The 13871-nt window shown below is 42.5% G+C and overlaps 1 protein-coding gene across 2 annotated transcripts in view; it reads right to left on the bottom strand.

Annotated features, from left to right (window-relative positions):
* Positions 1-13871, bottom strand: part of CREG2 (cellular repressor of E1A stimulated genes 2) — a 76123-nt gene that overhangs the window by 21300 nt on the left and 40952 nt on the right. For both annotated transcript variants that reach the window (XM_067704132.1, XM_067704135.1), the window contains exon 4: positions 9312-9414. In XM_067704132.1, coding sequence (XP_067560233.1) covers positions 9312-9414 — 103 coding nt within the window. The remainder of the gene's footprint in view (positions 1-9311; positions 9415-13871) is intronic.

Below are 13871 nucleotides of genomic sequence, written 5' to 3'. Positions count from 1 at the left end.
AGAGGATGCAAATACTTGAGAAAAACACAAAGATGTCTCAGGATGCTTTCTTATGCATGCTCAGAAAATTACCAATTTTAAATTTGCATGAAATCATTAAAAAGGAATTTTGGAAAAAAAAACTAAACTGTGCAAGAATTTGTTAAGATAGTTATAATGAAATATTATGACATGAATGCAAATAGTTCTGAAGCTTTTGCTCTTTATTAATTGTATTTTTCAGTTCCTGTCTCTGCGAATAGAAGATTGTTCTTTTTACGAAGTAAAGCCATTTAGAGGCCCCACAGGAACATAATGTCCAACGAAATTAGCATTGTTCTTCTTCATATGTTGTTGAAAATTTTTCTAATGTCAAATTATGAGGACTATCATTGTAAGTTTGTTTGGAAAATTTAAGTTTTATATATTGGCAGAATATACCCTTTGTTTCTTATATTTTTATCTTTAATTTAGATATCAAGTTTCAAAATATATAGCACTTTAAAATAATTAATTAATGAATGTTTGGCTGCGTTGGGTCTTCGTTGCTGCACGCGGGCTTTCTCTAGTTGTGGTGAGCAGGGGGCTACTCTTCTTTGCTGCGCACGGGCTTCTCATTGCGGTGGCTCCTCTTGTTGCGGAGCACGGGCTCTAGAGCGCAGGCTCAGTAGTTGTGGCACGCGGGCTTTAGTAGTTGTGGCGCATGGGCTTAGTTGCTCTGTGGCATGTGGGATCTTCCCGGACCGGGGCACGAACCCGCGTCCCCTGCATTGGCAGGCGGATTCTTAACCCTATAGCACTTTCTTGGCTTTGATCGAAAACCATATTTCCTTAATAGTGATGGCAATTTTTATCAAGAAAAGCTCTTTTTATTGTCTGTGGGAGGGAGGGTCTATATCAGACTTTCTCTCATTTCTCCCCATTTTTACTGCTTAGGTCTCTGACATAAAGAATAAAAATCAATTAACATTATTATTATTATTATTATTTTTTTTTTTTCGGTACGCGGGCCTCTCACTGCTGTGGCCTCTCCCGTTGCGGAGCACAGGCTCCGGACGCGCAGGCTCAGCGGCCATGGCTCACGGGCCCAGCCGCTCCGCGGCATGTGGGATCTTCCCGGACCGGGGCACGAACCCGCGTCCCCTGCTTCGGCAGGCGGACTCTCAACCACTGCGCCACCAGGGAAGCCCCAACATTATTATTTTTAAAAAACTTCCAAGGTCACCTCCTTTAATTGAATGAGCAAGGTCCAAGTCATTCATGTAACTGAGTTTTGTTTTTAACTGTATCCGATTCGTCACATTTTACTAATTTTTCACGGGAGCTAATTTGTCATGAATATGTACTGTATTCGTTTCCTATTACTGCTGTAACAAATTACCACAGATTTACTGGCTTGAAACATCACGTATTATTGTCTTAAAGTTCTGGAGGTTAGAAGACTGACATGGTTCTCAAAAATCAGGGTGTCAGAGGTACGCTCCTCTGTGGAGGCTCTGAGGAGAACAGCAGAGTGGAAACCCTCCTAATTCATGGCACATTGAACAGAGTACTCAGGAGATTATTACCTCAGTAATGGAGTAATTAACTTTCGACTAAAGGCTGTTCCATGTTATCAACTTAAAAAAAAATTGAAAGAATCACAGTTTCTAAATAACTTCATCCCAGAACAAAGCTTAATAATATTTATAGGAATACAAAAATATCTAGCACCCAAGAAGATATAATATTCACTTAAAAATCCCAGTATTCTGGTGGTATTCAATCAAAAATTGCAAAGCATGCAACGGAGCTGGAAAACATGACCCAGAGTGAGGAGAAAAATAAATCAATAGAAACAGACCCAGAGATGACCAGATGATAGAACTAATAGACAAAGCAAACAGCTAATATAACTGTTTAATATGTCCAAGAAGGAGAAGACTGAATCTGTTCCGTAGAGACAAGGAAGATATAAAAAAGACACAAATGGAAATTGTATAGATAAACAATACACTGGATGGAATTAATAGCAGATTAGACACTGCAGGAAAAAAAAAAAAAGGCGTAAGTACAAAGGTGACCACCAGAACAAAAACATGAACCTTCCTAAATACCAAACATATTTAAATAAACAAGAGAAAAGAATGCACATCTTGTAGAAAAAGAAGCACAGCAAATACAATATACATCATTATAAAATATTACAACAGAATTGAGACCAAACATATCAGTTATGTCAATAAATGCGAGTGGGCTTAACTCACTAAAAGAATAAGACTTTGGGTAACAAAACTAGACCCCAAATAATAATTCAGTTTCCCTGGTGCAAACAAGAAACATACTGAAACATATTTTTAGTTTTTCTAAAAAGATAGACAAAGGTACATCAGACTAGTGGAAAAATGAAAGGAAGAGAAACATAGAAGAGATCAAGACCGAGCTTTTTTCTTATACTTACTTATTTTGTGTTAACTGAATTTTTAACTTTTCAAGTTGACCAATGGACATATAAAGTTGCTCTGTATTTGTACATGGCTACACTCCCTTTGTGATGTCCTGATAGACTGTAATAATTAGAGCTATTACTTAAAAAACAGTTATGATACGCCAGGCACAGTGCTAAGAGGGTTTTACTTACGCATCTCGTTTAATCTTCAAAACAATCTTATGGCATTTACGTGTTATTATTCTCAGCTTACTATTGAGAAAATGAAGGGTCAGAGAACTTAGGTTATCCGAGGTCATACACTTGTAAGTGGCGTAGCCTGTCCTCAAGCTCGTCTGTTTGAGTCCATTGCCCTGGCCTCAGTCAGTACACACTGCCTTATCTTTTATTAAGTCCTGATGAGGTGTTTGAAAAATACTGACAGGTTCCTAGAAGGCATGATAAATTTTATGTCACATATAAAAATACCATTTGCTTTAGAAAAGACTTTAAAAGGTCTTTCCTCTTTACCTTTTCTATTTTAAATAAAGAAAACCTATCAGAAGAAAGGGGCTGATTTACATGAACCAACCACTGCAACAGAAGTTACTGTATAAAGTAGAAGGTTACCCCAGGACCCTAAATGAATGACAACACTTTATATATGTATATTTCTCTCTCTATATTTTCCACTTAGTGTTTCTCTGGTCACATAATGAGCAGTTAAGTGATATGTTTCCTAAAATAATTTAATGTTATTATAAACTTGCTCTCCTTTGAACTGAACAAGTTCCATGAGTTGTGGATCCCAACATGAATTGTATTTGTATTCTAGACCTGAGGGGCATGAATACACGGATGTACTAGGACACTGAGGACAACAGCAGTGAAAGCTTTCACAGGGCTGCATTCATATTAACTTAATTTAAATAGATAATATCTCCATTCACATAGGAATAGTAGCAACTTTATTTTTAACTGGATTTAAATTCCCTAAAAATTTTAGCAACATGCATGAGAATTTCTGGCCTCAGAAACTGTGTGAGATAATAAATATTGTGTTAAGCTGCTAAGTTTTGGGAAAATTTGTTACACAGTAACAGATAACTAAAACACTGAGATACAATCTACGTCAGCTGAGTAGACTGTACAGAAATTGCTGGTCACCACGGCAGGACATCCTAAAACTTACCGAGTAGTTCTAATTAAATCAGTAGATAATAAATTGTTGGAGGCAGAATGTCTCATGGCTTATAGAACAGTACCTTGAAATATAGCTTCGACAGTGCTATTAAGCATTTACCCGTCACTGTCTCATAGGGAGAGAACCACTAAATCTGGTTATGGAACCAAGCAGAACCCTCCCCCACTCCCCAAGTACAAAGGCCCCTCCGTGTCGCCTGCTTCTTGTTTATAGAAAAGCTGAGTCTCAAAAGAGCAGGCTGAAGCCACTAATGATTAGGAAAACTGGGTCTCAGTGTCTGATACATGTTCCCGAGTTGTTTTATAGATACTGTAACTGCCACCAGAGGGAGAAGCCAACTGCATGATGACCAGACTGCAGCCGTGACACAAGCTGCTCCACCTTGAGCAGTACTGAGTCTATTGAGCACAATTCCAGGAACCGGCCTTCAGACAATGGGATTAACGCTATTGCTCATAATAATCTCTATCTTGGTGGGCATCAAAATAATTGTCGCTTGTTTTACACATATATGTAAGTGGGCAACTAAAACTGTCAGAAAAGAGATGCTTCAAACTCATTTGATATCTTCCACGCTAAGACCTCGACACTTTCGCAGCATGAAGAAGTTACAGAAGCCAGACCTTCATCCCTAATTCCACGGCAATGGAATAACATCTGATGGGGGAGGGGATCTGTAAGCAGCTCTTTGCCGGAAACTGCCCTCAGCAGGAAAACCCTTTTCTCGTCAATTGAGCGAAGCTATATTGTAACTAACTTTTCACCAGGCACCAGCATGCTCTACTCATCTCCGGCCCTAGCAAATCTTTTGATCACACAATACTTCACCTACTCTGTCGGTTCTTTCCGTCGATCAAAGAAGTAGAAATGACGAATAAGTAATTCACAGATGACCAGATCTCTTCCCTAGCTTCCCCTGCAGTAATCTCATAACAAATTGTGTGAACACGACAGCATCTAAAGAAAGAGCACAAGAAGTCAACAAGCCTACGAGTCTGACCCCCTAACTCGATGATTAACTGAGATGACTTCCCCTTTGCCCTTTAAAATTTTCACGGCTGAGCAGACTCCTGGGAGATGATTTTGGGGGGACTCTGAGTCCACCACCTCGTCAGATCGCCAGCATTCTGATTAAAAGCAGCTTTCGTTTCTACCAAATTCTGCCTCTCTCAGGTATGAATTTTTGAGCAGCAAACAGCCGGATCTGAGTTGGGTAACAGTTACAAGGGAAAGTTGGCTGCATTCTCTGCTGGGGAATAAAGACGATCTTGTTTGCCTGTCTCTGAATTTGGGTGAATAACTCCTTCCAATCCATTCTACTCTTTTGCTCTGTGTGTATGCTCATGAAACAACTCTGAATAATAATTCAGCTTCCCTGGTGGCTGGGAAGGAGGGTGGGGCACCCTGATTGTGCAGTGGAAACATTTGGGCCTGTGGAGGCTGATGTCCTAGTGACACCGAGCAGGGCCCTATGGGCTCCTGGGTACAAAAGCCTTTCCGTGTCCCCCATTTCTGGATTACAGGAAATAGGCTTCATTCAGCCTCCAGGACCTTCCCTGAGTTCCAAGGGCAGGTTCAAACAGTTGCTAATCAGGGAAAGGAGGGGATGCAGAGACCAGGGAGGAGCAGTCAGGAAACAATAGTGCAGCCTTGGGGCAGGGTCCTGGTTCCCCTCAGGGGATGCACATAACGGAAAAGGGGGGTTGGGAGAAATTGGGAGACTGGGTTGACATATATGCACTATTGATACTATATATAAAAGAGATAACGAATGAGAACCTACTGTATAGCACAGGGAATTCTACTCAATGCTCTGTGGTGACCTACATGGGAAGGAAATCCAAAAAAGAGGGGATATAGGTATACGTATGGCTGATTCACTTTGTTGTACAGTAGAAACTAACACAACATTGTGGTACAACTACAACTCCAATAAAAATTAATTATAAAAAAAAGAAAGGGATACACACAACAATATCTTTGAGCCGTTTTGCAGATACTGAAACCCCCTCCAGGTGGGAGAAGTTAACTGTCTGCTGCCCACAAGCACGGAGACCCCAGACCGGTTGGAACCAGAAGGTTGATGATGCGGACTCCCGATGACCTCACCACCAGCCAATCAGAAGAGTGTCCACGAACTGACCACGCCCTGCTCCTTAAACACTATAAGACTCCTCACGACCCCCCTCCAGGGCGGGGCACACAGTCTTGAGGGCATGAGCCCGCTGTGGCCCCCTTTGCCTGGCAAAGCAATACAGCTATTGTTTTCTAGTTCACCCAAAACTCTGTCCCTGAGATTTAATTCAGTGTTGGGGTGCAGAAACCAGATTCAGCTTCACGAGCTCACTCAGCCAAAGGCATGAGGACAAGCGCCAAGTCCAGCAAGGTCAGGTTTATCGGCCCCTGGAAAGGGAGCCTGCATTCCAGCAGAGCCTGGGCATTTCACCAAAGAAAGAAAGAGATAAGGTTATTATGTGATATGGGGGAAGGGAGTTTAGGTAAAATTTTAATGAAGCCATGTTTGGATAGCCTCAAGGCAAACAGGGGTCAGCTTTGGGTCTAAACTGCAAAGTGAACTCAGGGCCCTGTTTCTTGGAAATGACAAGTTAAGATATCAATACAGAGTCTTTTCTAGAAGGTCCTATGTCCGGAGCCTGCTTCTGCTTTGGAAATCGAGGCTGCTTCTCTATGTTAAAGACATAGATCTTCATGGGAATTCCCTGGCGGTCCAGTGGTTAGAACTCCGTGCTTCTACTGCAGGGGGCATGGGTTTGATCCCTGGTCAGGGAACTAAGATCTCATAAGCCTAGCGGCCAAAAAAAAAAAAAGACATAGATCTTTCAGGCAAAGTGGAATATTTCCTTCTTACTGTAAGCAGATAGGGTGGGGGGGGGGGCCGGGCCTGGAGGAAAAGAACCAGATGTAGCCTTTTTACACAAGAGAAGCCATTTTGTGTTCTAAGCCTGGACACAATGCTTGCTCTTGAACAGGTCTCAGTGATAAAGATCTTAAGGGAATAAAAGAACAAACGACTTTTATCAGGCAAGAGAAATAACAATAGCAAAGATAATAACTCAGTTGTAAAGACTCCAAGTTCTGTTTCAATGGTAAAGATTAGCCTGAAGCTCTTTCTTGAGCTGTTTTGCAGAATTTAAACGCTGGAGCCCCCAAGCCATCAGATCAACTGGAATGTAAGAGATGATGATAATGACCTTTTCTGACCCTCTCGACTTCAGTCAACTAAAGCCTGGACTCTGTCGACCTTTGCCCCAGTTCTGTGCTTGAGTTCTCCTCTGCTCAAGCCCCTTCATGAATATGCATGTATCTTAGCTTGAAACTTCCCCAATTTTGCTGTTAGGGGAGACACTGCTTGGGAGAGGTCCCCGGTGTTCTCCTTACTTGTCGCAAGTAATAAATGCTTCCTTCTCCCCATCTTTGGCTCGGTTGTAGCTTTTGGCTCGACACCTACCAAGAGGTGAACCCAGTTTTGGGGTAACGTTACGGATTAGATTTCAAATGTCGAAGTTTCTGACAGCTGCTGGTTCTAGAACACGATTTCTCACTAAGAAATCAGTAAATAAATATTAACCTTTCTGTGTATTAAAAAAAATACAACGTGAGCACATTTTACATTTCATAGTTGCCACATTAAAGAAAAAAAAGTTAAACGAAAGAGATAAATATTCATAGCTACTTTATCTGTAATAGCCCCCAAATAACAATCCCAGTGTCCATCAACAGGTAAATGGATAAAAAAACTATGATAGATTCATATAATGAAATACTACTCAGCAGTGAAAAAGATGAACTCCTGTTATATGCAACAGCGTGAGTGAATCTCACAGTAATTATGCTGAGTGAAGCAGTAAAAAATTATGCATACTACGTGATTCCACTTACATAAAACTCTAGAAAATGCAAACTATTTTATAGAGACAAAATGAACATCAGTCATTATCTTAGGATGGGGGGTGGGAAGGAGGGACAACAAAGGGCGTGAGAAAACCTCTTTGCAGGTGATGGACATGTTCATTATATTGATATAATGATGGTTTCACTGTATATACATTGTCAAAACTTGTCAAATTGGACACGTACTTTAAATACCTGTAGTTGATTGTATGTCAATTATATTTCAATAAAGTGATAGAAATGAGAAAAAAAATCAGAAGTTACTCATAAAGGGGTTTGTTATGATGTTTTTTACAGCTGTAGCATGACGTTGGGAGAAATACTGTTTCCAGTTAACCTTGCAGCTGGCTTTGTCTGTGTCTAGTGTGCCAGCCAGATTCAGGGCAGAGTTTTCCTTTTGCAATATAGTGTCTGGAGAGAGAATTATTTGAGTCTTTATTTAAAAAAAATTATCATCTACTTTGCAGAAGTACACCGTGAGTACAATTTTTATTTTTATTTTTGTTGTACTCACGTACACCATGAGTACAATAAAAACAACTGCTACGTTAAAAAACAAATAAACAAACATCCCTGTTTTATTATTTCCAGACACTTCCAGACACCTTTTTTTTTAGGTCCACTACACAATCCTTTCAAAACTGTCTATAAAACGTGGCATTCATATAAGACAGATCCAGAGCATGGTTTTATTAAAATATTATATGGTGATTTGGGAAATGTGAGATACAGGCTTGATAGAACAAAGGCTTTTTCCTTCCACGAGAAACTAAGAGATCAATGCCACGCACATTTCTTTTATGTTGAAAGGCATGTCAGTCAGCATTCAATCACTTAGGATATTTCAAGTAAAGAGGGGTTTAATGCAGGGACTTAGCTATGAAGAGGCTGGAAGGGCAGCCAAAGACCCAAGAGGAAGTGTGTGAGGTGTGGGGCTGGATGCTGGAAGCTCCTACTGCCTGGCTGGAGGCTGAGAGTCCATGCTTGAGTTATTGTTCTTGGAAGTATTGTATTATTGAATCAAAATAAAAATGTGAATCACAATTTGATACTGAAAAAGACACAAAGAAGCCTGGGTAAGCCTGTTGGGTGGTGGTTCAGAGCATGGACTTGGAAGTCCAGGCTCCCATGGGTGCCACGGCTGACCTAAAACAAAGGTCAGTTATTTCTCCAGCCAAAAAATGGGTTTATTAGGGATCAGCAGAGAATTGCAGTTTGGGGTCTGCAACCCCGGGGAGCCAAGTGCAGCTGCCTGCGTGGCAAGGGAAGGAGAACTCTTTAAAAGAGGGGAGAGGAAGCTGGGAGGGTTAGGGTAAACAAAGAGCCCATGGCTTTCCTTTGGCTCAACTGTTGCCAGGAGAGAAGAATCTGCTACCTGGCACAGCGTGGGAGCGCCCCCTTCTGGTCACCTGACTCTATTCAGCTGAGGGTTCTGTTTATTAATTTTCTTACACCCCCAATTACGCGCTGGGGGACACTGGTCAGGTTTTCTCAGTCGGCAGTTAGAGAGAATTCTCCGCCTCCCAGGGCTGGCACGAGGACTAAACAAGGTACAGCTTGTGAAGAGCAACACAGGGCACTTAGTAAATTCTCCGCTGATTTACAGTCCTTGCACGGGCTGGCAGCTGCGCCTGCCTGAGCCTGAGGCCATGCCAGGGACGGCCACTCACCCGGGACCAAGGACGGAAGGCAGGGAAGAAAAACTACGCAGATCGGACCGCGCTCTCCTCCAGACCCCCAAGCACTGAGAAGAGGGAGAGGAGGGTGGAATCAGACAGACCTGGGTTTAGTACCCACTGGGCCTCCTACCTGGTCCTGGGTCCCAGGAATGCTGGTCCGAGAGCTGCTCGCTGAGCAGACTTCCCACGTGGAAAATTGAAGCCTTTTCTTCCTTGCAGGGCGGATGTAAAAACTAAATGAGATTTTTAAAAAAGTATGTAAAATACCTAGCTTATAGGACGAGTTCAATTACAGTAACTGCTGTAATTAAATAATTATTTAGAAATAACTAAAAATAAATAAATAACAAAATAATTAGTTAAAATATCACTATCAAGATGTCATGAAGTATTTGCGTTTGTCCTGCCATCATGGGCAGGAAAACATTGTATTTTCAAAGCAGAGTGTGTATCTGTGCGTCCACCACAGATACTTTGCTGACGTAGCTGGTGGCTCCGGGGACAAAGTTTCATCCTGGCCTGGATTCTACATTCTGGGTTCTTTCTCGGCTGGAATTTGGTCTGAACAAGGCGAAGGTCCCAGCTACAGCCACCAGGGGGCGCCACGGTTCTTTGCCGAAGCTGTTGGGACAAATCGCCAGGACTGGGAGTTCGTCAGAAGTTCTGGGAGGGTCAGTGGCTTATCTGGAAGTGGTCAGGAGGATGGAAGACCTCAGTGAGGGGCGAGCAGGCCAGGGAGGAGAGTCACGGCCAGAGGAGGAGAAAAGGAAATGTGTCAGTGAAGGGTAGGGGCTCTGGGCTAAAGCCCACAGATCATTTATCCATTTGTCCAGCACTTGCCATGAGCCACAAATGGGCGGTGTGTGAAATCAGCCCCTCACGTAGCTCACAGCCTCGCTGAGGAGGCTGACACATGCGCAGATGACCAACATACACGTGAAAATAACGAGACATATAAGGCCACCATCTCTAACCCTTTCGCTGTGCCAGGCGCTGTAATGACCCCATTTAACACACGAGGAAACTGAGCTTCAAAGGATTCACTAGTTTCCAAAATTCACAAAGCTGAGAAACAGTGGACTCCTGCTATGCCAGTCTGTTTTAAAGGCCACGTTTTAAAAATCATTACTCCTGCGGTAAAGCAAGGAAAACCCAAACAGCTCTGCTCCTTGAAAACTCACAACTTTGGACTTTCGGTGAACTTCAGCGCAAGTTGACAACCAGGATGGCAGGACACTCCCTGGTGCCCCTCCACCCCGGCTGGCATCCCCGTCTCCTGCTCACCCTTCTCTCTCCACGGCGTCACCCAGCCACCATCTTCTGGTCACCTGGCCCTCCACTCCCACCACCACAGGCTGGCCTTTGCCATCACCGATGTTGTTGCTTGCGAGAGTACCTGTCCACACATCTCTGTTCCCAGTGACCCGCCTTCCAGCTTGTGGGCTCAAGTACCCCCACTGGGTCCCCTGATGGTCCAGCTTCTCCTGCCATCTCTTCCCTCCCTCCTTTCCTCCCTCCCTTCCTTCCTTCCTTCACTTCCTTCCCCAGCTTAGTTCCCACCATGCGGCATATCAGCTACTCTTTTTCTTTCTTTGGCCACCTGGCGTGGCTTGCAGGATTTTAGTTCCCCCACCAGGGATGGAACCCAGGCCCTCGGCAATGGAAGCACCAAGTCCTAACCACTGGACAACCAGGGAATTCCCTCAGGTACTCTTAAAAACACCTTAAACTCTCCCTTATCTGACCCTCTTCCGTGGCACTGGCTTCTACCTCCCATAAATGGGATGCTCACGCCTGCATCGGGGCAGACAGAAAAATCATCCAGCAGCAGAGAGTGTCAGGAGAGAAGGACGAACAGAGGAACAGAAAATTCTGTGGTTGAGGGGGTGCTCATTTGGAGGCTTCATGGATCTCCAGTAAGTGTTTTTTTTTTAAGCTGAGCGTGAGGGAATCGAGGGGTGGGCTCCAGGGGCTGAAGACTGTGGACAGTCCTGAAAACAGCTGCTTACGAGAGTGGGAGAGAGCTGGACGGAGAACCATGCTGGGGTCCCCGGGCAGCTAGAGGGCCCAGTTAAGGATGAGGATGCCTGATGTAAGGTGAGACCAATTCTTGTGGTGGTGGCTTTTCTCTGTTACAATTCAGCTGCAGAGATGATCGCGGAATTTATCCAGGGCAGGGTTTGCCCTGTGGTTCCAACAGAAAACAGTGGGGATTCTGAGGATACTGGCTGACGTGATGGAGCAGAATCCACAGACATGACCAGGTCACCTGGCTTCAAAATCTGCTTGTTTACTTATTATTTACAAAACATAAGCTTCCTGAGGGCTGGGCTTTGCTCTCCACTGTAATCCCACCATGTTGTCGCTCACCTGCTTGAACAAGGGAGTCAGATGATGACAGAGAAGCAGCTCAGGGCTCCGGAGCAGGAGAGAGGGCTGGAAGGAGGGAGGTGAGGTTGGAGGTGCCTGAATATTCAAATGCACAGTTTCCAAGGTGGGCCGGATCTGGAGGTGACCTGCTCAGGACCTGGGGCGTGAGGTGGAGTGAAGGTAGGGTGACCAATCCATCTCGATTGGCCCTGGATTTTCTGACTTTACCACTGAAAGTCCTGTGTCCCGGGGACCCTCAGTCCTGGGTCATTTGGGCCGCTTGGTCTCTAAGCCTTGTCTCTAAGATAAGACCATCTCTGAGAAGCCGAAGTGTTGGGGGCGGTCTACGGAAGCTGCAGTATTGATCACTCTTGTGGGCATGCGTCATCTTCTGCCACAGTCTTAAGTGTGACCCTGTGGCATGTTTTCTTATTAGCAAAAGGAGCTTTTTTGTAGACCTGAATTCGAAGAATAACAACTATGCTAAAAATGGCAAATACTTCCAAGAGTGGGAGCACCGAAGTGTGGTTACCTCAGCATTTTCCAGTCTGCAAATTAAGTGCATTGTACTCAGAGCCTTAAAAAATCATATCAACAAGTCACCCAGCTAGTTCTTTTCTTTCTATTGGAAATGTAACTGCTGATTTATTGTAATAGCGTTTATTTTCTTAGAAATCTAATAATGTCAATTTGTAATATTACATGAAAGGACGGTGTAGAAATATTATAAATTTATTTAATCAAGCATGGACATCACAGCAGGAGTGAAATAGTCTTTGGTTAGACAGACATCTAGTTTCGAAAATAGATTTTACACTGCACATGCATTACACAGCGCAAACCACAGCTTCATTACAACTCAAATTTTATAACAATTGACTTGTTATAAACAATCAAATAAGCATCAATAAATTATCCTAGAGAAGGTTTATTTTCAGAACAGCATCTGATGGTTAAATTATTAAATATGAAATACAGACTTTCTGGAAAAACTGTAGAAATACATTTCAACCCCAAACCACTCTTTTATAACGAGTCAGTATATACAAGGCATATTGAAACAAGTCACATCAGAATTCCACTCTCTGTGTCAACACTATGGATGTGTACAATCATGGGAAATAAAAATGTGGAGGTTAGGATATGGCTTATTCATAGATACAAAAGAAGAATTCTTTCCCAGAATATTTAGAGGAGGATTACGGGAAATACTGTTCTTTGCTATGAACATCAGTGGAGAATCACTGTGCACAGACTTGGATACCTATATACACCTGTAGCTTAACACATTTATTTCAGAAACTGAAAGACAGCCTCCTCTTCTAAGTGTCCCACATAAAATCTATACAGGTTTGTTGAATTTTTGTTAATTTGTATTCAGTATTAAATCGAATACATTTTGAAAACTTTCAAGTAAATTTTTTCTCTCTTCCAAAAACGCATATATTAATGGTTAAAGAAAACAAATGTCCATTCTGCTAGGTTTTGGTACGTAGCTCAGCTCTTCATTTCATTAGGGACCAACGAGAGGGCATAAATGCCTTATTTAAGCTAAGCCTTAAATTTTGTTTGTGTTAAACTTTTTACTCTGAGATAATTGTATAATAGATTCTGAGAGAATTGCTGATAATTGTAGATTCACATGCTGTTGTAAGAAGTAATATGGAGGTTCTGTGTGCCTTTTACCCATTTTCCCCCAATGGTAACATCTTGCAAAATGATACAATATCATTACCAGGATTTTGACATTGATACAGACAAGCTAGGGAACATTTCCATCACAATAAAGGATCCCTTTTACAGACACACCCACCTCTCTCCTTCTCCACCCTCCTCCCTGGTGACCCTTAATCTGTTCTCCATTTCTAGAATTTTGCATTTCAAAATGTTATATAAATGGAATTATACAGGACATAACCTTTGGGGATGGGTTTTTTCACTCAGCATAATTCTCTGAGGACTCATCCAAGTTGTGGCTTGTATTGGAAATTATTTTTATTGCTGAGTAGTATTCCATGGCATGGATGTATCACAATTTGTTTCACCAGTCACCCGTTAAAGGACATCTACAACACTGTAAAGCAACTATACTCCAATAAAAATTAATTTAAAAAATAAAGGACATCTGGTTGTTTACAGATCTGGAACATTATGAATAAAGCTGCTATGAACATTTATGTGCAAGTTTTTGTGTGAACATACGTTTTCATCTCCCTGGAATGGATGCCCAGGACTGCAACTGCTGAGTCTTATGCCAGTTGCTTGTTTAGTTTTATAAGAAACTGTCAGTTGGTTCTCCAGAGTGGCTGTTCCATTTTAC

This window comes from Pseudorca crassidens, chromosome 14, assembly GCF_039906515.1.
Source record: "Pseudorca crassidens isolate mPseCra1 chromosome 14, mPseCra1.hap1, whole genome shotgun sequence".
Taxonomy (NCBI): Eukaryota; Metazoa; Chordata; class Mammalia; order Artiodactyla; family Delphinidae; genus Pseudorca; species Pseudorca crassidens.
Note: the sequence above shows the minus strand (reverse complement) of the source record. Positions and strands in the feature narration are given on the sequence as shown.